Source organism: Schistocerca nitens, chromosome 8 (genome assembly GCF_023898315.1).
Source record: "Schistocerca nitens isolate TAMUIC-IGC-003100 chromosome 8, iqSchNite1.1, whole genome shotgun sequence".
In the NCBI taxonomy this organism is placed as follows: Eukaryota; Metazoa; Arthropoda; class Insecta; order Orthoptera; family Acrididae; genus Schistocerca; species Schistocerca nitens.
In genome coordinates, this window is record NC_064621.1 from 131,831,953 (window position 1) to 131,855,678 (window position 23,726).

The following is a 23,726-nucleotide window of genomic DNA, read 5'->3' on the forward strand; positions in this document are numbered from 1 at the left end:
CCTGAATCCTCATCCATACGTTTTCGCTGCACATATTGTGCTTCTGCTGCACTGATAGTTCGTTCAACAAACTATGGGTAATATGTGTAGAATACGATTGTTGCAGACATAACTGAAACCAAAGGGTGACACAGGGTATATTTAAGCTTGTGCCACCCGACTACTGAGTCAGAAGTTGGGAGTTAAGGCACATTGAAGCATGTAGCTGTTACATTGCAGCTGACATTTTTTTTTTTCGCGAATTATTTCCATAGTTGCATTATATACGGCTTATATGCCTACAAAAGTGCAACACTTGACACTATGAAGCGCTAACGGTTAATGGTTACGAATGGCTCCAGTTGAGGAATTTACTGTGTTTGTCTCATTCTCGTGTAGCGTCGCAGAACTTATTAGTGCAACAGCTGAAAGGTATTTCTCGACATTTTTATTTGATTCATATTAAAGTGGCCTCTAGTAAGATTATTATGGCATGGAAAAATGGTAGGAATCAAACTTAAAATGGGGTCATAATGAACGAAAACTGGCAAGAAGGAAGTAACCTGAATGTAAAAACCGTGTCAGAAATCGCATTCAATGGCTATACCGACTAGCGTGGGATGAAAATGAAATTTCAAAGACAATGACTGGTGCGAGGATCAAATAGTAAGTGGTCAAATAGTAAGTGGTCAAATAGTAAGTGGTCCTATGAACCAAAAGTTAATTTCTTCGTTTCAGTTTACACAAAATCATTCCAAGTCAGCTGACGGTCAAAGGAGTGAGACTTAACGTACTGGAATAACTCATGTTTAGTCTTCCTGTTCATTTTTATGAACAATTCTCTTGTTTATTGGAAGGTCGTACAAGAGTGTTATACTTAAATTTAGTCTTTCATGACGTTCTTAGGTTACGATAGGTTATAGGTGTTTCTGAAACGAGTTATCCGTAATTTTTGAACGCTGCTTCATAAAGATATAAAACATCGCAAATATTTTTCAGAAAAATTCGTTTGAGTCAGAAAACTTGCTCCATTTTTACTTTGAATTTAGTTATGTGGCCTCAGGTTTTATATATCCAAAGAAAGGAAGAATAGTGTATACAGTCCCGTCAACAATTAAGTCATTACAGACGGATTTGCTGTTGGTTGTGCTGGTTGTATGAACTTTGTTTTTAACGATTTCATTGTAAACTAAAATTAAAATGATCTGTTTCATGTGATGAGAATACTTTCTTATACATGAATGCTCTGCAGTATCAGATGAGAAACTGTGAGAATGTAAAATTACACAGCAATATAAAAAATTTGTGGTATAACAGTGGTTATATGATCAGATATATTTGATGTAAGAAAAACGTTAGAGAAATTATGCTGGGTAGAGACAACATTTTTGTTTATTCCAAAACTGATTCCAAAATAAATTTATTCTTGAAATTCCTACAAATCTGAAGTAACTTTTACATTGGAAACTTTACGATAAATTTTTTGTGAAGTCTGGCGCGTTTTTAGTTTCACATCTCATGTTTCCATCCTTTCAGCTCCATTCAACTCCTATGAAATGTGTATGCAGATGCTTACGGGAGCTTACTTAAACGTTACTTGAAGTTTTGACAAAAACACCCTTCTATCTTCACGAGAAGTAATAGTCTTAGCTTCAACTATTAAGTTCTGATAGGGGCCATTCATCTTAAAAACGTTGAGCTGTTGACCCCATCTGATACTGTATCCAGTGACTGTTACTGCTGCATCCAAATGAGAGTATTTTCATGAGATGTTTCTAACATATAAAGACTTAGTGACAGATTCAGCTCGCAGCAAGTCACACCAGCATGACAGTTTGACGTGTTATGAAGTAACATTAGATATTTGCCCCTGGAATCTCGATAACTGGGGGTGATATGCTACTCATTTGCGAAGTGAATGTACTGAAGGTTGCGATAGAAATCTTCTGTTCGTTGGGATACACTGCAACTCTGTAAGAATGGAACAAAAACGCCATTGTGTACGTTTGTGTATAACTCATCGTTTTTGTAGTTAGTATGATACCGACGCAAAATAAGAAGTGGTCCATATTATTCACTGTAAGTTCACATGTGATATTTGTCTTTTTCAGAGAGACTACCTGAGTCTCGAGCCGAGCCATGTAGCCAGCTGTGTTTCCAAAGGAAAATCGGAAGTAAGTACTGAAAAACTTCATTTTTTTACGTAGAACACATATCTAATTTTTTGTTGTAAAATGGAACTAAGTAAGTGTATGCAAAAGATATGTGCGTGCAGAAGATGCCAGTGATGTTAGTGCAAAATAAAAATAATTTGTCAAGTCATGTAACACAGATGTTAATCGGATTGCGGTCGCATGTTTGGCTGTAAACTGTCGCACTAAGAGAGGTGGCTAGTGTTTACCATACTGTGGAACTGATTAACTGTAGTAACAGATTGAGCTCCGAAATAAAGGCCTGCGAGCGCTACCCACTCGTCACCACAATAAACACCTTTGCCTGTTACTCAACATCTTAGTAATAAATTTGCCACTGCGCACAAAGGAAACTCCATCACACTGAAACAACGCCTTAGTGTATTCCTGATTATATCTGTTTAATGAAAGTCGTCTACTCATGGAAAAAATACCGTTTATTAATGGAAGTCGATATCAGAATATTAATCGCATATTCAAATTCAAAACCAACATGGAGACGTATTGCAATGTGACTCTTAAAAAACAAAAACACTGAAAGCTAACATAAAATACCGAAGTTAATTACGAGCAACTTTGACACCGTTTGGATGATTGAAAGATGAATAAAATCAGAAAACTTTATCTGTAAAACTCTTATTTTCGCACATAAGAGAAATAAATGAGTGAACTTTTCATTCAAAATGCACAAAGTATCAGTTAAACTGTGAGATGGTCAGAATATGACTCTGAAATATGAAACTAATATTTCATACAGTAGCAGAAAGTGACACATATTCAAAGTGCACTATTAGCATGAGTCGTCAGACAAGGGCTAATGCAAGTTGGCACGGGACTCCCAGGAAACGAATGATAAAAATATGAAGTTCTCTGATCTCAGCCCAGACTCTCTTTGGAGGGTGGCAGCAAGCTTGTATGCAATGTGACGAACGTCATAGCGCCTTGAAGCCTGAAAATGGAAGAGAAGTCTGTGAAAGTTTTCCTGATATGACGTAGAAATACGCATGAACGATTTACTAGGTTGATAGCAATTCTGAACCGTCTTTCAGTATTGGAGGCCATAGCACAAACACTGGACAGTAAAAAAGAAGTACTGTTTGGATGCATTTCAGATTCTCTAGTATCATGGGGAAGGAAAGGCAGGACTCTTTTAGACATCCATGCTGAAGGGCAGACGTAGGAAAAAATGCATCATGACATATAAACATTGATATCACCTACAATACAGCAGTTAAAACGTTAAAACTTGAAAATATTGTGTAGGACATAGGACTTATGATATGCTCTACAGTTTCTGTTTGATAATGTTCATGGACATTCATTTTATAAGGACTTGAATTTTTATTTAGCAGTGTACATGTAACATATCTTTTCTCATCAAGTAAGCCGACATTAAAGTTGGAACTTTACATCTTACATCTGCATAAAACGCTGGTAAACGTGTGCAAAAGATTTTTGTTTCAGCTCATACTCATTTTGAAATTAATTTTTCAGTTTTATGTTAACCTATATTGCTCTATTTTCCTCATTCAGTGAAGGAAAACTTTTCTCGGACACAAGATAAGAAAAAAGAGCTGCATAGGATTATTTAGTGAGTGATTTTTAAGAATTTTTTCCAAATTTCGGGATGTTAGCTTTTATAGTTACTGAGAAAAGATACATTATCTCCCAAAAATATCACACTATGACAATTCTCATTTAAAGTTTTTATTTCAGTTTTTAACAACATTGTCATACCACTAGTCATTGGTGATGTCCATATCCATTATCTTCATCATCTTCTTTGCTTCCTGGAGTATTCTCTCCCCTGGTGCCTGGGCTTTTCCAGGTCGCACTTCATCGAATCTTGTGAGTATCTTCAGTGTGAATGCACCTGGCTGGAAACCTGATCTCTGTGGACACTTAAGCCTACCTACATCACTATTAAACATGTATCATGAATCACATGCAGCTTTTTGGACATGTTTGTAGACAACTCATCCATATAAGGGCATTGAAGCTCTCATTCATATTTTACGTTTTCCATGTACACATTTTTTCAGCAGTCCAGGGTCGGTTAGCTATCTAAAACCCGGCTTTGTAACATTTAAAACAGCAAGGGGCAAACCATGCTTATGGGTCTATGGCTTTCCACTGGCTTTTGCCTGAAAATTTTTACACCAGTATATGTCACAGAGGAAGTGATGGCATTTTCATCTGTGGAAAGTTTTTGGAAGAATGTTGCTCATGCTGCTTGTTGTATTCTCTTAACACTATCTTCATTGTTCCTGATGGAATTTTCATATTATATTTGTAATGTGTGAATTTCCTTGTCTGACAATCTGTTATCACCTTCCAGTGGCTACCCATCTTCCAATTCCTTGCCCTTCATTTCTTACACAGCCTTCTAGATACACCTGTAGCTCGTTAGGTTGTGTGACTGAAAAATTAACACAAAAAAATGTCTGTGTAGAATAGTTGTGGATGATAGCACTAAAAAAGTGGGTGTGACAGACACATATGGGAGAAGAAAGTTTTTAAAACACATTTATAGGCAACTTTAAATTTTGACGCTTTGAGATCTAATTCTTAAAGTAGCAATCTTATAAATTAATCAATTTAAAAAATTTCGAATTTGTTCACTTTTTTGCCCCGATTTGCGCTTAATAAATACTTCTCACATCTCAAGTGAACATTTGGGGCTAACACACTCCTGCGGTTTTATAGTTAATTATTGGAATTATGGCGCACTTTGCACTTAAATGAGGTACTGCAATATGCGATACCAGTGACATCACAATCCAAGATGGCATTCACTTACACTTGAAAACTGCATGTGTTACAGTGAGTTGTCTACACAGAGGTGAAAGGGCAATGACCTTCAGTGCACGATGTCATGCAGCCATGCCACTTCCTCCCCCTCTCATCACCTCACCCCAAACCATCTCCAGCCCTCCCTCTCTAGCCAATGATAATGTAGCAATGATATGAAACCACCAATCACAGTCTAAGATGGTGGAATTATGCTAATATGAAAGTTTAAAAACAAAACCACACCCTCTTTCGATCTTCCATCCCCTTGTCCAGCCAACAGTGTAGTATTAAAATGATGCATAAAAATGACATTTCATGTAAAATGGCAAAGATACTACTTAATCACACACTAAACAACCATCGCACACAACGCACGCACACACACACACACACACACACACACACACCCATGCAATGCATAATGTAACACCTCCCTCTCCTCACAACGCATCAGATTCTAGTATTTTAGCCACTATTCAAATGAGAAACCCAATTACAGTGTAGCGTCATGTGGGCTGTGCTGAGACACGTCTAAACGACCAAAATTATTTGTCAAGTAATCCCTTACACTACTCTCTGTCCTGTCCTCTAGTCGCAACCGAGTAGTTTAGCCATCGTTAAAATGAAAGAGCCATTTGGGCTCTGCTAAAAGTATCCGAATAACCTGAATTATACCAGAATTATTTATCGAGAAATACTTCACACTCTTAAAAAAGCATCAAAATTGTGAAATATGACAAAAATGTTGTAAATTACATTTTCGCAACTGACTTCAAAAAGCCTTTTATGGACTGGCTCACCAGTCACATCTGTAAATTTCATTGGAAGCCATATATCATTCGTTAAGGAATATTACAGTGAGTATAAAACACATTCTCCATAAACGGTAAAAAACAAAGTTTGCTAATACAGTGTAATTAATGAATTACTGAATGTACTTGTCAAATGTGAGTTTTACTTTAAATACTATTCTGAAAATTTTCAGAAACGCGAAGTACAATCATGTACTAGTTTCAGCTCTTGTTCCTTGCCTTTGTCAACAGATGGTTGCACCGGTAAAACAGTCAATCTTCAGTCTGAGTACCATGTATCGTTTATGACACAACAAAGCTTCGCATTAATTATTTTCCATACCTATGATGCCTGTCAACTGTAACAATGTTCTTTCCAAGCGTAAACTGCATGCATAAATACGTTGCATCATAAAAAAGTGCAATGTTTACACCAAGTAACGCAATGTTATTTTCCACATATACCGACATTCGTCAAATTAATGCCTAAAATGTGATTGTCAACTCTAAAAGGAATAGTCTAGTGCTATTTCTATGCCTAAATAGCTACAAATAACGTGATAAACTAATATCTGATATTAGAAGCTACACTTAACAGATCAATATCTTATAACTAGCCTGACCAGGCTTGTAACTGCAAAAAATGCATGTTAGCTAAAATGCTACACTAAGCAGGCAAGCACACAAACAAATAGATGGGCTCAGTCACTGGAAGACTGCAATTAAGGAAGTCCACTCTTGGTGTAAATCACAATTCACCTTCAAATTTAATACTACCACATCTAAATCGTTCTCAATCACCATTTTAGGAGGGCAAAGATCATATCACAGTATACACTAGAAAAATATAATTATTGCTCCCATTACAAATTACTCAGACTTACTAAAGTTTATGTACAATAATAACTTTCGACAAAAGTTGCAATATTTACCAACTGGAACTATGTTGCTGAGATCACAAAATATTTATGGACTGTATTTCCTGTAGTCAGCTATTAAATAACACCAGCTTCTAGCAGAAGTACATAGTGTGGAAACACCACACCACATGGCTGGCAAAAAGACAAACAAACAGAGCAAATATCATATTAAGAAGGAAGGGAGGAACAAAGAGGGTGTTTTGATGATTTTGTTGTGATGTAGCATTGAAACTGCCTGTTATGTTTCGACTTACAACCAAAGCGATGACAGGGTTGACACTCTTCCAAAGAAAATCGTTCAACAAGACAAAGTCCATATATCATAAGTAAACTATTTGGTGAAATTATTTACCATTTATTGTGTACAAATATCACGTAATTAGCGCCAATAAGTGAACTGTGTATTTGAGTAAGTAACATTGACAAGTTGGATGTGGTGATGTTAATTTATAGTCATATTGTACGTGCAGACTGTGCAAAATCTTGCGCATTTGAAGAAATAATACTGTGTGGTTTCCCTCGAACTTTTGTAGAGATCTTCTAATTATACTTGCATACCTCGATGAGCAAGTACCAAGTGGTGTGTGTGTGTGTGTGTGTACCCAGTAAATCATCTTACCAAAGAATTTACATTCGGTGTGTCGACGCCCTTCAGAGTAGCTGACACATTCAATAGCTGCCGTCTCACCTGTATGTAACATCCACCCCCCCCCCCTTCCCCAGTCACTGACATACTCAGCATCTGACACCCACTGCATATATATACTGATTTTAATAAACTATAATGTGCTTCCTCCCTCTGCAATGCTTAGTTTAATGAAGCAACAGCCATTGTAATATGCGTTGCAGAGGCATTAAATTTTTCCACTGTGTAACAGCAAAAGATGACATTTCGTACTATGATAATGGTATGCATTCTGATCATATTGCTGTGCCAAATGCATTCCAGATGTGTTGTGTTGTGCTCTTTGTGATGTTGACATTGTTGATTTTGCTATTCTTGGTGTATTTAGCCTGTAACTTAGATCCACAAAAGTGCTTTATATGAATTAAATGATTTGAATAATCTGACTGTGTGTATTTTAAAAGTTATACAGACAATTAGGGTGGAGAAATATTTAATAAGTACGCCCTTTTATGCTTGCAAAATGTGGTAGGAACGTCGAACTTTCCTTTTTAGGGACGAGTTTTAGCTGTGAGAGGAACAGTGGTAATTCTGAGTGCATTTTAAAATGCAGGTTAGTTCTTCAGTAGAGTTCATGTGCGTGCTGCAGCGAATTTTAATGTGTTGAGATGAGTTTAATGTGTCGTCCAAAGATCAAAGTACGGTCATCTACTTAACTGTAATTTATTTATCTAGTGCCAATAAGTGAGCTATGTGCACTTTCATAAGTAATAAAGAGAAATTATTTGCAGAAAAATTTAATTTGAGGATCCATACAGCTTGCAAAGTGTGCAAAATCTTGCATCTCTAGAAATAATAGCATTCTGTTTTTCTCGATTTTCTTGTAGGGGTCTGTAATTTTACTTGTGTATTACAACAAACATGCAAACTAAGCTGTGTGTGTGTGTGTGTGTGTGTGTGTGTGTGTGTGTTCGTGCGTGCGTGCACGTGCATGTTTGTGTGTTTGCAGTCGATAAATGGCAAATAATTTCACCAAAGAGTCTCCTTTTGAAATACCAATGTCCTCTCTTTTCATCATCTTCTTTGGAGACAATTCAACTCTCTCATCTTCTTTGACTACGTCATGTGTCTGAAGATAAGAGAAGTTCTCCTTGTGTATTACGAATAAATATGCAGTTTAAGTGCTATATTACATTAAAATTGTCAAAACACCCTCTTCGCTTCCTCCTCCCTTCTTAATATGGTATTTGCTCAATTTACTTGTCTGTTGGCTGTGTTATCTGTGTGATTGTGTGTTTCCACATAACATACTTTTACTATATGCTGTTGTTTTTTTATAGTTGGGTATAGGAAATAAAGTCCTCTTTAGTGAGGCTTAGCACCATAGTTACAATCGGTAATATTAACCAATTTTGCTGCTTTCGTCGAAGTTGTTATTGTACATAACCTCAAGTAAGTCAAAACATTCTGTTGGCACCAACCTACATAGGGAGAATGATCATTACGATAAAATAAGAGAAATCAGGTCTCGCACAGAAATATTTAAGTGCTCGTTTTTTCCAAGCGCCACTCGAGAGTGGAATGCTAGAGAGACAGCTTGAAGGTGATTCATTGATCCCGCTGCCAGGCACTTTATTGTGAATAGCAGAGTAATCACGTAGATGTAGATGTAGATACCTGAGGGTACGCACGAGACGCAGAACAGTGATTTTTATTTTTATTTATTTATTTATTTATTTATTTTGTTATCAAAGTAAAATGTTTTCGGAAAAGCTCAATGTAGAAGCGGTTGTAGCATTGCGTCACGTAGATAAAACAATTTATTTTAGGCACATCACATGACTTGTAATTTTCCTCCCAGTGTATCGTAGTACACAAGTGTATAGAGCAGCCAGCGTTCCGTGTGGCACCGGTTGATGCGACAGAGAATCATTGTCGTTCCAGTGTGAAATAGTAGTAGCGAAATTTTTCTTTTGCCCTTAAATTCTTATAGTTCCCTCTGCGTTCTTGGTCCAACATTTTCCTATGCCATATAAATACTGGTTTTAAGATTCCAAACATTTTTCACAACTTAATGTTACCGAACATTTTGCCTCGTGTATCAAATTTGCAGAATTTTCGTGATTTTTTTTCTCAGATCGTACCAATATCAAGCGCAACGTCAGAACTGCCCAATCAGATCGACCCATCTTTCGTAAATCCAAACCTATCAGCATCCAACAGGTCCTAATTTTTCTTTTCCATTCTTCTGTATATTATTTTTGTCGTATGGGCTGTCGAAATGATTGTATGAAAGTTCTCTCATTTATTTGCCAATGCTGACGTTTGGATTGGATGATGTAGGCCCATGGTACGTCTCCAGTTTCATAGATTCCATGTTCGGACTTGAATAATCGTTTGTTTGCCGTTTCTTACAATGATTTCAGGAATTGATAATGTACGTTACCAATCATTTCTGCCTTGTGTGATCGCAAATGTTCAAATGCTCCGTGAACTTCCTATTTTAATGTTTCCTCTACTCGGAAGGGCCACCAATGTAGTCCTTTCGTCCATCCGTTCTCTAAGCTGCGTTTAATGGGATGCGAAATATATATGTAACAGGTGGTTTGGGTATAGGACGTTCCATAGCAGAGACGGATTGCGTCGAAAGGTTCATTCTGACAGCTTTAAGACTAATGGATGTTTGATGACTATGTTTACTGAAGTTTTCATAGTGATCGGATAGTGTTAAGACTACAAAAGTCTGTGCACTGTCGTAAGAAGTGTGCACAGGAGAAGAAACGTACCTGTAGCACAACTGACAGCAAAGTGCGATGGGAACTAGTTTTTCACGACGGCAGCCTTGGATACGTTCCGTCGGTTTTCATGCCGAGTTTGTTGGAAATTTCATAAACTCACAAATATTTTCTCCGCTATTATTGTCACGACTCGATAGACGTTGCTGATACTATGCTACACTATATTGTAGATAGTAATCATAATGAAATGAGTCAGGACTAATGAATTAACGTAGACAACCAGATATTAAGTCGATGTCTTTTATTGGGCTGAGAGAAATTTTTTCTGTGATACAAGCAGAAGATGAATTTAAAGTAGACTTTTTTGATTTTTCTTGTTATTTATTACAGAGAGGCTATGGAACGGTATACATGAGTCATATATTATTTATGTAATATGCTTCCTCCCGTTCCAAAGATCGTATCAGGATGTATTCTGTTACAAAGGGTGCCTTTGAGGGTCATGATAAAGGTACGATGGGGGACAATCTTCCGTGTCTTAGTGGGGCTTGTGGTGATGATACGGCACCGTGATATCAGTGGAATAAATCTACAGGGTGACCTAAAAATCCGGTACCATCCGAAAGTGCATTAATTCACGGAAGAATGCACTATTAAGGTAAAAATGCACACACATGCCTGAAGTAACATGCGGTTTTATTTACACCAAAAACAAGTGCAAAAATTGGCCAGCAAGTGGGGCTGGACAGCAACACGTCAGTGAAGCCGCATGGGAATGTGTATAAAATGAGCTGCAGTAACAGGAGTCAGTTGCACCAGTAATCGCTGCATGTTGACTTTACCAGAAAAGGAACTTTTAGTGGTGCTTTACCGTCAGAACAGAAAACCCACTACTACAGTTTTACGATCCCATCGCCATAAGAAATGTATACGAACGGGTAGAAGTCCTGTGACAAGTGTCACTGTGAAAAAAATGTTCGAAAAGAAAATGTTCGAAACCAGTGATTGTTTAGAATATCGGCCCCGTGGTGGGAGTTCAGACACATGTGCCACTCCCGCTCGGTTAGTTCAGGAAGAAATGGAGACGTCAGCGGTATGATCTCGGAATAGTGAATCCAGTGCACATGAAGTTGCCCTTCGCACTAGCATTCCACGCACTACGGTTTGGAGAGCATAACATCCGATACTGTTCGAGATTTTGTGGCGCAGAGAGCATTTGCAGTGTGGGCTCTTCAAGCAATGGGGAAAGATGAAGATTGGTTGTCTAACGTGTTGCGGACTGACAAGGCCCGCCGGCCTTTGTGGCCGAGCGGTTCTAGGCGCTTCAGTCTGGAACCGCGCGACCGCTACGGTCACAGGTTCGAACCCTGCTTCGGGCATGGATGTTTGTGATGTCCTTAGGTTAGTTAGGTTTAAGTAGTTCTAAGTTCTAGGGGACTGATGACCTCAGATGTTGAGTCCCATAGTGCTCCGAGCCATTTGACTGACGAGGCCCCATATCACACTCGGAGGGGTTGTCAACACCCATAACTGCAAAATTGCGACTACCGAAAATCCTAGAACTGTTGTGGAAACCGCATTGCTTGACGAGAAAATCACAGTGTTGTGTGGATTTACTACATCAATGATAAGACCATTGTTGTTCGAGGAAATGCAAGGTACTGCTTTTCAAACTGACAGCGTTACGAGTGCGAGGTTCGCCGATATTTTACAGAATCGCATCACCCTCAGCCTGGCTGATAAACACCTGCTGTAAGTTATACTTTAGTGCAGGATGACACTCCACCCCATACATCTGCACTTGTGATAGATCTCTTGCGTACATCGTTGGTTGGCTGGATGGTTGGTTGATTTGGTGGAAGGGACCAAACAGCGAGGTCATCGGTCTCATCGGATTAGGGAACCATCCCGGCATTGCCCTGAAGTGATTTAGAGAAATCACGGAAAACTTAAATCAGGATGGCCGGACGCAGGTTTGAACCGTCGTCCTCCCGAATGCGAGTCCAGTGTGCTAGCCAATGTGTCACTCCGCTCGGTGCGCACATCGTTCGGTGAGGATCGCGTGCTGGGCCGCCACGTCTGTCGTACTTGGCCCCCCAGATCCCCAGACCTCAATCCGTGATTGTTAATTGTGGGGCTACCCAGGGCTGTTGCTAGGTGTTTTGCCGCCCTAGGCGAGAACTGAAAAATTATATTCCGTTTCTTCACTACCATCGGTCTCCCTAATATCCTCCCACCCTCCACCACTATCACCACCAACACCAATATTCAACGGCTCAACAATGCAAATCTCCTATTACAGTTTTAACCATTGAACTAAAGTAACGAGACGTCCTTATTTTCTGGGGATAGTCCTCAATTTTCATGCTTTCTCTTTAACTCCTCTCTTATTTTTTCTCCTCAATTTTTGAAATACCCCAAAAGTAACCGAAACATTGAGAATGTGCTGAACACCTTAAGCTAGACGTCAACTGAATTTAATAGTACATCCAAATAAAGGTGTTGAACTATTTTGTGGTGCGAATAAATTTTTCCTTGAATTTAGAAATTATGCTATAAAGATAGGAAAAACATACCGAAGCATCAAACGATGTCATCTGGATAATCGTGATGTTATTTCGTTTCTGATTTAATTTAAATATTTTTAGAGTGAGGGGTAAGTCACATCTTCTTCAGCATCCATTTTATTGCGATTAAATAAATATCTGATGCTTTGTTTGCCGCCCCGTCTTAGCGACTTCCGTTTTTTACTGAGTAGTGGCTGCTTTAGTTTTGAGGTAGGTAGTGGTAATGTGTTTACTTTTCTCAAAGTAAGTAAAAGGCTTATTAAGTATGTTGCGTATGGTTTTAGAAACAATACATTTTTTTAACTTTTCCATTTTTTCTCCTCATTTGCTCAATTTTTTCGCTTTTTTATTTGAAATTAGTGTTCGCTGCCGTTTGCCGACCCAAAAAATTTGCCACCCTAGGCGGCTGCCTAATCTTCCCTAAGGGTAGAAACGGCCCTTGGGTTACCTGAATTCGCGAGTCTACCGCGATCGGCCGACCTCGGTGGGGATGCCACAAGACACTAGTTTCTCACTGTACCTTCTGTTATGCTGTACAGCGCTGTTCATAACATTGCCCCTCAAGTACTGGTATTGTTGATGAATGACGGCCGAAACTTTGAGCGTTTGTTATAAAGAACATCATCTTCACTAAAACTGAATTTTGTATCAAATGAAGCGCCGTCTGTTGGTCATTTTGTGCAATTTTTTTCGGTTTAAATAATGAACTGTGTCATTTCAAGTACGTGTGCCAATTTTTACCTCTCTACCTACATTATTCCGTGAAGAATCGCATTTTTCCAATAATAATGGACTTTATCGTTATGTATGTAAATTGATGCTAAACACTTGCAGCTGCTTTCCATCCTTACAGATGGCTACAATACACAGCCAGAATCGTGATATCGTGTTTGTGGAGCGTGCTGAGTAATTTATTATAGTGTCCTTATCCCCAACTCGTCTGGAAATCAACCTTAACAGACAAGTACACAGAAAATTGGCGAAGAGGTTAAGGCACTAGGATCGCATTCGGGAAGACGGCGGTTCAAATTTCCATCCGGCCATAGAGATGTTTGGTTTTCATTTATTTTCTCAAATCGCGAGGTGTTGCCTTTGAATGGACGCAGCCGATTTCCTTCCCAATCCTTACCCGGTCTGAGCTTTTGCTTCACGTCGAATGTCTTCGTCATCGACGGTACGTCGAATTCCAAACTTCCATTTTTTATCTCTCATATAACGCAATGGAAGCGAGACAAGAAAAATTAATTACACGTTCTTAGGATTTGTCGCCATAGAAAAAGCGTTCGACAATGTAAAATGAAGCACGTTTTTCGAAATTATCAGAAAAGTTGGTTTAAGATATAGGAAGGACGGGTAATATGAAATATCGATTTTGTTTGCATGGTCATCATGCACTTAAGATGTTTAATATATTGTGGCGAGAAAAAGGAAGTTTCCATTTACAAAACGAATGTACAGTATGTTTAAGAATCAGGTAAGATCACGAACAAAGAGTTCGGATTAAATATGATGTAAGACAAGAATGCAGACCTTCTCCCCTACTTTTCAGTCTGCACTGTGAATAAACAATTATGAGTATAAGAGATACGTTCAGAAGTGGGATTAAAGTGCAGAGCGAAAGAATATCAACGATAGGATTCGCTGTTAACGTTGCTATCTTCAGTGGAAGCGAGGAAGAAATGGAGGATATACTGAACAGAATGAACAGAGTACAGAATATTACAGTAAACCGAAGAAAGGCGAAAGTAACGAGGAGTACCATCGGAACTGATTTCGACGACGCTAAGAAATGAAGGAAATTTTCTACGTTTTAAGCAAAATAACACACGACGGAAGATGCGAGGCAGACTTAAAAAGCAGAGTAGTAAAGACGAAGATAGTATTCCTGGACAAGAGAGGTCTGCTACTATCAACCATCGGCCTCAATTTTGGGAAGCAGTTTCTGGGAATGTAAGTCTGGACCACAACATTGTACAGTAGTGAACCGTGGTTTGCGGGAAAACTAAAAGGGAAGAGAATCGAAGCTTTTGGAAAGTGGTGCTACAGAAGAATGCTTTTAATTACGTGGGCTGCTAACACAAGAAATGAAGAGGTTCTTCGCAAAATCAGCAAAGGGAGGGACATAAGGAGATCACTGACAAGACTAAAGTAAAGGATGATAGGAAATCTGTAAAATTATCAGGCTATAACTCCCTCGGTATCAGAGGTAACTATAGAGGATAAAATCTGTAGGGGACGATGTTGGAATACATTCAACTGAGGACGTTGGTTGCAAGGGATATTCTGAAATGAAGAGGCGACACAAGAGAAGAATTCATGGCGAGCAGCATTGAACCCGTCAGGACACTGATGACTCAAAAAACAAAGTCAGTCACTAACTATGTCTTTTTAATCTATAAGAGTTTTTCGGCTACATTAATCTACCGAGGGTTTAATATGCGTCACAGCGAACTGCAGCAACTTAATACTTAACCAGAGAACTATACAGCTTCTTAGGAGGCTGTATATAATGGATGTTATTAGATTTAAAAAGCTAGTTCGATTAGAGATCGCCGAGGATAGGCATCGGTCACTACGCAAGGAACTGTCCCTACGCTACGGCGAAGGGAAAGTGCAGAGTATCTAATTGGATCACAGTCCTCCCGCTTGCGGTCCAGTACCTCTATCACATTGACCACACTGCTCTGTATGGATGATCACAGCGTTCAAGTTGATCTCTCTCTCTCTCTCTCTCTGTGTGTGTGTGTTTTTTTTGTGTGTGTGTACGCTGCACTGCAGAAAGCCTCTTGTTCACACTACAAATCGGCTGTATTACATTCATAAAAACAATACACCTAAAGGTTTTGTTTCTTTTGTTGCAGCACTTCGACTGCCGGAACCACATCCGCGTCATCCAGCCCATCACCGACGGCAACCGGCTGTACATATGCGGCACAAACGCCCACAACCCTAAGGACTGGGTCATTTACGTAAGTACAGCCTCTCTCCTCAGATGCGCCTCCTGCCTTTCCGTAACGGGAGGTTATAGCTTGGCTGTCGGCATTGTCGGTGGCTCTTTTATTGCACCCTTGAAGACGACGGCGAACTGTTGCAGAGGAACAATTCTTTTACAGCACCGTTACGTATCCTATAGAGCCTGCAATACCCACGACAGTAAAAGCCTTGCTTGTCTCTTCGGTGACAGTAAATAGGAAATCGAATAACGTTTTTATCGAATGAGTTCCAGTTTCATCAAATGAAGTACGTTTCCAAATTTATCTCTCTCGCTGAAGCAATCACTTACCAAGTTTGCACACCGAGCGGTTGATAAAATATCAGATGTGTCTGTCCAATAATAACATCTTACACGTTTTCTTTTTACAGAACCTTTCAGTGGGGTTTGTTTCTGTACTTACTTTGCGGAGAGCGCGGGACTGTTTCTTATTGATTGAATGTTAGATTAGTTTTTATTTTTTTCGTCTGAACTTGTCACAGAAGTTTTAGGTCTATTATCGTTCTGGCTTGTTTCAGCCAGTGCCCTGGTGTAGGATGCGTGGCACTGTGAAAACAACGACATAGTAATGATGTTGTAGGAATAATCAGCTATTACGACAAACACGGATAGTTTCTTCGTAGTTAACCAAGCTCATTTTTCCTCTTGACAGGAATTACAAATGTGAGTGCTCGTAAAGCCAGTGTGTAAGTTGTATGACATGACTGGATTTTCACTAGAAATGTTGGGTTCGAAAAGCAATTGATCCACTAATTTTCCTTGATACTTATCTTCATCTGTTCCTCTGACCGTAATATGTGAATTAGGAAAACGGCTGTTTGACGGGGTTTCAGCGTGGTACTTTACGTTCCTCTCAGTACCTTCTCATCAAAGTCTATGTTTCATCTAGATCGTAATATTTTTATCTTTTAACTTTCACGAAATTTTTGTACTTTAAAAAACAACAATATACACGGTTTAGTTTGAACGTTGTGATTCAAAGCGGCGGTCTCTAATATTGTACAGAAACGGTTATTAAATGTAATTGGGAAATTATGAACCTTACTTTTTACTGCATTCTGTGACATTTAGGTACTCTTAATAAGAATTTGTTCATACAACGTCTGTCATCACATCTTCTACCAACGCCACTAGCGGCAAGATCTGAAACTTTTACTCATCATTTACGAATCAAATATCACATTAATGAATTTAGTTTACTATTACTTGTCGTCTTCCTCGCTTCTTTTGTTACAATTAATTTGTGTCTTGTTTACAGTGTCTATTTAATTCCTGCATGTTCAGATTTCACAAATTCAGAAGTAGTTACGTTTTATATTACGCTTATTAATTCGATGTTGGGTGTAAGGGCGAAGACAGTTGTCTGTTCCAATTAATTCAAAAGCGACCAAAACTACGAATTCTGCGGTTTATTCAGATATCAAGTTAACTTGGTAATGAAAAGTTCAGTGTTGTCTCATTTAATTTCCTGATTATTAATAATTTATACGGTCGTGATGCGACAAATTGGTAGCACTCTGTTGGAAAAAATGTCACATCGTAAGTCTCTGTTTTATGGTAGCGGATGCTACCTGTTAATACCGCGCAGGTCATTCTTTTGATCTCTGGGTTCTTTTTTTCTATCGCTTGACTGGTAACGGTCTCACTTAATCTCATTATGACGGATGGGGAATTGACCTCTTTAGTAAGGAATGTTCTTGGTAATAAAATCACCAAAGTTACATCAAGTTGGACAACTATCACAGGGTTACCGCACTTACAGATTGCGCGTGTAGTATCCAGGTGTGCCTCACGAAAACTAACCCATCGTTTTTAAGCGATTTTGTGAAATTGTAGAAATGAGGGTATATGTGAAACACGATTCCTACAAACTTGTGTAATAACGTATAAGACTGGAAGAGGAAGCTGAAGATACAAGATAGGTTGAAAGAGAATGATTAACCGAGATTCGAAAGCGTATCCCTATATGCAAATACACATCTTAATGAGTAAGACGATTTTATTGTGTTAGAATAAATCATTTCACCTTTGTAGAGTTCTCATTGCACCAATTTTCGGTAGACTTTTTAACACTATAGCATGACAACAGGTAAAACATTACGTAGTAACGTAAGCATGCGCGATCACTTCAGTAGTTAATAAGCGACACACACAAATCTTAGTTTTGCAAATAATTAACATAAAATGATGCAATTCCATATACAGCCTTAATACGACAATCGCATGCAATAAGATTCACAAGAAGTGTGTGCTACGATGCTAATATATACTTTTCGTCTTAAATGCATACAGATGACAAAGAAGGTAAGAAATTACTTATTATTGCTGTAGATTACTCAGATTACCGACATCCACGTTCATAATTAAGGGAACGTGAATATAAAAGATCCATGAGACACAACAATCATGAATTCGCTAAAAGATGTTCTGGCAACTTAGTGACATCTAACACAATGATACCGAAACGATGTTTAGTGCCAAATAGACTAAGAGCTGTGAGTGACCCTTTTTTGCATGCAGTTTTCTCCACTAGTGGAAACAGAACGTCGGTATGAGTTATGATACGCGGGGACTTCAATAAATAAGTTACACATCATATGTTGGCAGCCCAAGTAACTTTTATTGAATGTTACACTTGACTTTAAAGTGACGCAGATATGTGACACTATTTTTGAACATAGTCACCAAATGTCCGTAAACACTAATCAGAAGGTTCTACCGATCGTTTGCCGGCCGTGGTGGCCAAGCGGTTAAAGGCGCTACATTCTGGAACCGCGCGACCGCTACGGTCGCAGGTTCGAATCCTGCCTCGGGCATGGATGTCTGTGATGTCCTTAGGTTAGTTAGGTTTAAGTAGTTCTAACTTCTAGGGGACTGATGACCTTGGAAGTTAAGTTCCATAGTGCTCAGAGCCATTTGAACCATTTCTACCGATCGTTCAGTTCCTCGACGTTGGAAATCCACTCGCTGGTCACGGAGCCATTCGGGAACCTCTGTCTGAACGCCTTTGTCGCCGGGAAAATGTGATTGCTGTGGATCAGTCCCTACAACGCCTGGCCATAAACGTCTGAGATCGTTCAAATGGTTCAAATGGCTCTGAGAACACTGAGAGTTAACATCTGAGGTCATCAGTCCCGTAGAACTTAGACCTACTTAAACTTAACTAACCTAAGGACATCACACACATCCATGCCCGAGGCAGGATTCGAACCTGCGACCGTAGCGATCGCGCAGTTCCAGACTGAAGCGCCGAGAACCGCTCGGCCACACCGGCCGGCTCTGAGATCGTTCTTCCCGGTCACCATCACTCATATCTATGCGTCCTTTGTCAAATTGTTGACACCGTTTCACTACGTGTGGATGCGATAATGCAATTGGTCCTCATACCGCTAGAACTTCGCGGGAAATCTGCGTACAGTTAATCGTTTTGTCCACTAGAATCGTACAGTCCCTCCAGCTTTGGCGTACGTCTCCAGGAGCTGCGCCCTTTCACTTCCATTCCCTACTGAAGCAGAACTGTATCTGCATGAAATCCGTAACATGCACTCTCCACTGACAGTGCGCCAGTGTTGTTGCACAATGCTCTTAGCGTTCGACGTCATATGTAACTTTCTGTATATCGTAGTCACCTCGTACATGCATGTAGAAACATTGGCTGCACATAGACTCTCCACACTTACTTAATAACCCTTTCGTGGCTGTGTATGTATATATACCTCCTGCTACGCCGTTCCCCAGGGGCTGTTCGATTTGTATATGTGCGCCACTTGGGTTTTCCTACAGTGCTACGGATGTCTGAATGCGCCATGACCTGCCGACATCTCATTGCTATGGATGAGTTACTTCCATATTTCAACCACTAGAAACGTTTTGAGTATTTATAAACCAACGTATGTGCCCAATTGCGTGCTATAATTTGCAGAAAAAAAACTTAATTTCGATATCTTTAATTGTTTGAGATGTGACTATTGTCATGATCACAGGATTTGCGATACGCGAGGACGTGAATGGGCGCGTCGCGAGCTACCAATAACTCGAGAACTAAATAAGATAGCCTTCTGCTCTCAATTTTGAATAAAATATCTATATCTTACCTACATTTCATTCACTGCAACGTATGAGCTAAAAATCAACCATACGGTAAGTTTCCGTTGTGCATTATTGCCTTTGCGAACTCTAGAATTTCGTGCTATTTTGCTTAATCGTATGCAGCCCAGTAAGTATGGCAGATAAGGAAAGGAATTCGGTTCTTTATCGAGTGAAGATATCAGACTGTAAAATCTGCAAAAATCTAATGCACCTATTAGTTTTCCAAAAATCGGATGATAAGTAGTTCATATCAGGCGGAACGTTGTCGCTCAACACAGCCACCATCATTGGGCGAGCAGTATAGCCATAAAAAAAAGGCCACCTCAGCACGGAATGCAAAGACCACATCGGTAGCAACGATGCCGTTAATATGTTGTTGTTGTTGTTGTGGTCTTCACTCCGAAGACTGGTTTGATGCAGCTCTCCCTGGTACTCTATCCTGTGCTAGCCACTTCATCTCCCAATAGCTACTGCAACTTCATCTTTTAGAATCAGCTTCCTGTATTCATCTCCTGATCTCCATCTAGGATTTTTACACCCAACACTTCCCTCCAACACTAAATTGATGATACTTTGATTCCTCAGAACGTGTCCTAACAACTGATCCCTTATTTTGGGCAAGCTGTGCAACACATTTTTTGTGTCCCCAACTCTGTTTTCATTAACTACGTGATCACCTAATCTTCAGCATTCTTCAGTAGCACCACATTTCAAAAGCTTCTATTCTCTTCTTGTGTAAGCTGTTTGTCGGCCATGTGTCACTTCCATAAATGGCTACACTCCATACAAATACTTCCAGAAAAGACTTCTTGACACTTAAATCTATATTTGATGTTAACAAAAAAATGGTTCAAATGGCTCTGAGCACTATGGAACTTAACACCTTAGATCATCAGTCCCCTATAACTTAGAACTACTTAAACCTAACTAACCTAAGGACATCACACACATCCATGCCCGAGGCAGGATTCGAACCTGCGACCGTAGTAGTCCCGCGGTTCCAGACTGCAGCGCCGAGAACCGCACGGCCACCGCGGCCGGCTGATGTTAACAAATTTCTCTTCTTCATTATAGCTTTTCTCGACTGTTTCCGTCTACATTTTGTACCCTCTCTACTTCGGTCGTCGTCAGTTATTTTGCTGCCCAAATAGCAAAATTCATCTACTACTTTAAGTGTTTCGTTTTCTAGTCTAATTGCCGGCCAGTGTGGCCACGCGGTTAAAGGCGCTTCAGTCTGGAACCGCGCGACCGCTACGGTCGCAGGTTCGAATCATGCGTCGGGCATGGATGTGTGTGATGTCCTTAGGTTAGTTAGGTTTAAGTAGTTCTAAGTTCTAGGGGACTGATGACCTCCGATGTTAAGTCTCATTGTTCTCAGAGCCATTTGAACCATTTTTTTTTTCTAGTCTAATTCATTCGGCATCGCGTGATTTAATTCGACTACATTCCATTATTCTAGTTTTAATGTTGTTAATGTTCATCTTATATCATCCTTACAAGACACTGTCCATTCCGTTCAATTGCTCTTTCAAATCCTTTGCCGTCTCTGGCAAAATAAAATGTCATTGAGAAATCTCAAATCTTTTATTTCTTCTCCCAGGGCTTTAATTGGTTCCCACATGTTTCTTTTGTTTCCTTTACTACTTTCTCAACGTACAGATGAAATAACATCGGGGATAGGCTACAACCCTGTCTCAGTCCCTTCTCAACCACTTGTTCCTTACCCCTATACTCTCATAATTGCCATGGGATTTCTGTAGGAGTTGCAAATAGCCTCTCGCACTGTGTATTTTATACCTGCCACCCTCACAGTTTCAAAGAGAGAATTCCACTCAACATTGTCAACAGCTTTATTTAAGTCTACAAATGCCATAAACATAGGTTTTCCTTTCCTCAACCTGTCTTGTAAAAGAAGTCGTAGTGTCAGTATTGCCTCAAGAGTACCTAAAAATCTCCCGAATCCAAACTAATCTTCTTCAAGGTCGGCTTCTACAAGTTTTTCCAGTATTCCTTAAAGAATTCGTGTTACATTGCTGGCCACCGTAAATGCAACACCCTGAAGGAAGCATCCGAATCAAGTGAAATTTACACCATGGGTTTGCAGCGATAAGATATGCAACTGATTAGAATTTCAGCGCAGACGCACATCACGCGCGCCTGTGGCGCCACCTCATAGCGCCATTTAAGGCTTGGCGATTTCGACGAGTGTACGTTCGGCACGTGTGTTTACCTTGTGGTTGTTTCACAAGACGATCAGTTATGCCTCGTAGACAACAGCGAACATCTTTTGATCAAGTATCCGAGTTTGACAGAGGAAGGATAGTGGCTTACCGAGATTGTGGATCATCATACGGAGAAATCGCTAGTCGTGTTGGACGAAACCAAACAACTGTAATGCGGATATGTGACCGTTGGATGCAGGAGGGTACGACGGACCGACGTGGTCGATCGCATTCACCTCGGTGCACCACTGCACGTGCTGATAGGCAAATTGTGCGCATGGCAGTGACGGATCGCTCAGTGACATACCGAAGCATAGCACAGCACATTGCGTCTGTAACGCGTCATCCAGTGTCTGCGCGTACCATTCGACGCCGTTTACAGCAGAGTGGTCTGTCCGCAAGACGTCCATTGCTTCGTCTACCATTGACACAGAACCACAGACGTCTCCGTCACCAATGGTGTGATGACAGAAAGATGTGGACGGCAGAATGGAATGACGTTGTCTTTACTGACGAGGTACGCTTCTGTCCGCAGCACCACGATGATCGGATTCGAGTGTGGAGACACCGTGGAGAGAGGATGCTGGACAGCTGCATTATGCACTGCCACACTGGTCTTGCACCGGGTATTATGGTATGGGGTGGTATTGGATATTACTCTCGCACGCCTCTAGTACGCATTGCCGGTACTTTAAATAGCCGGCGCTACATATCCGAGGTGCTGGAGCCAGTTGTCCTTCCCTACCTTCAGGGCTCGGCCACAGCCATATTTCAACAGGATAATGCGCGACCACACGTGGCACGCATTGTCCAAAGGTTCTTCGTCAATAACCAGATTGAATTGCTTCCCTGGCCGGCTCGCTCTCCGGATCTTTCGCCGATAGAAAACATGTGGTCCATGGTTGCTCAACGAGTGACCCAGATTACATCCCCAGCTGCCACACCAGATGATCTTTGGCAACGTGTGGAAGCTGCTTGGGCTGCTGTACCCCAGGAACACATCCAACGTCTCTTTGACTCAATGCCGAGACGTGTGGCAGCGGTGATCTCCAACAATGGCGGCTACTCTGGCTACTGATTGTGGCAGGAACCACATGTCACAGACGTCTGTAAACGTAATCATTTGTTACTTGGTCAACATGTTATGTACAAAATAAATCTTGTTGTGCTACCTCTTGTCTTTCTTGGTGTTGCATTTACGGTGGCCAGCAGTGTAGTATTTTGTAAGCATGACTTATTAAACTGATAGTTTTGTAATATTCACACCTGTAAGCACCTGCTTTCCGTATAATCGGAATTATTATATTCTTCTTGTAGTCTAAGGGTATTTCGCCTGTCTCCTACGTCTTGCTCACCAAAGGGAAGATTTTTTTTGTCCCTCCCAATGTCTTCCGGGGCTTTGTTTCGTCTTAGGTCTTTCAGCGATTTGTCAAATTCTTCTCTCCGTATCATATCTCCCATCTCATCTTCATCTACGTTTTTCCCATTTCTATAATATTGTCCTCAAGTACATCCCCCTCGTATATACCCTCTGTATACTCCTTCCACCTTCCAGCCTTCTCTTTTTTGCTTAAGACTGGTTTTCCATCTAAGCTCTTGATATTCGTACAGGTGCGGCTCTTCTCTCCAAAGGTGTCTTTAATTTTCCTGTAGGCAGTATCTATCTTTCCATACGCTTCTAAATCCTTATATTTGTCCTGTAGCCACCCCTGCTTAGCCACTTTGTACTTCGTGTCAATATCATTTTTAGACCTTTGTATTCCCTTTCACCTGCTTCATTTACGGCATTTTTGTATTTTCTCCTTTCATCAGTTAAAT

General features: G+C 40.1%; 1 protein-coding gene across 1 annotated transcript in view; it reads left to right on the forward strand.

Moving 5' to 3' along the window:
- LOC126198968 (semaphorin-2A-like) overlaps nt 1-23,726 on the forward strand; it is a 747,394-nt gene that overhangs the window by 640,801 nt on the left and 82,867 nt on the right. Inside the window, exons 4-5 of the mRNA XM_049935625.1 lie at nt 2,091-2,153; nt 15,467-15,574. Coding sequence (XP_049791582.1) covers nt 2,091-2,153; nt 15,467-15,574 — 171 coding nt within the window. The remainder of the gene's footprint in view (nt 1-2,090; nt 2,154-15,466; nt 15,575-23,726) is intronic.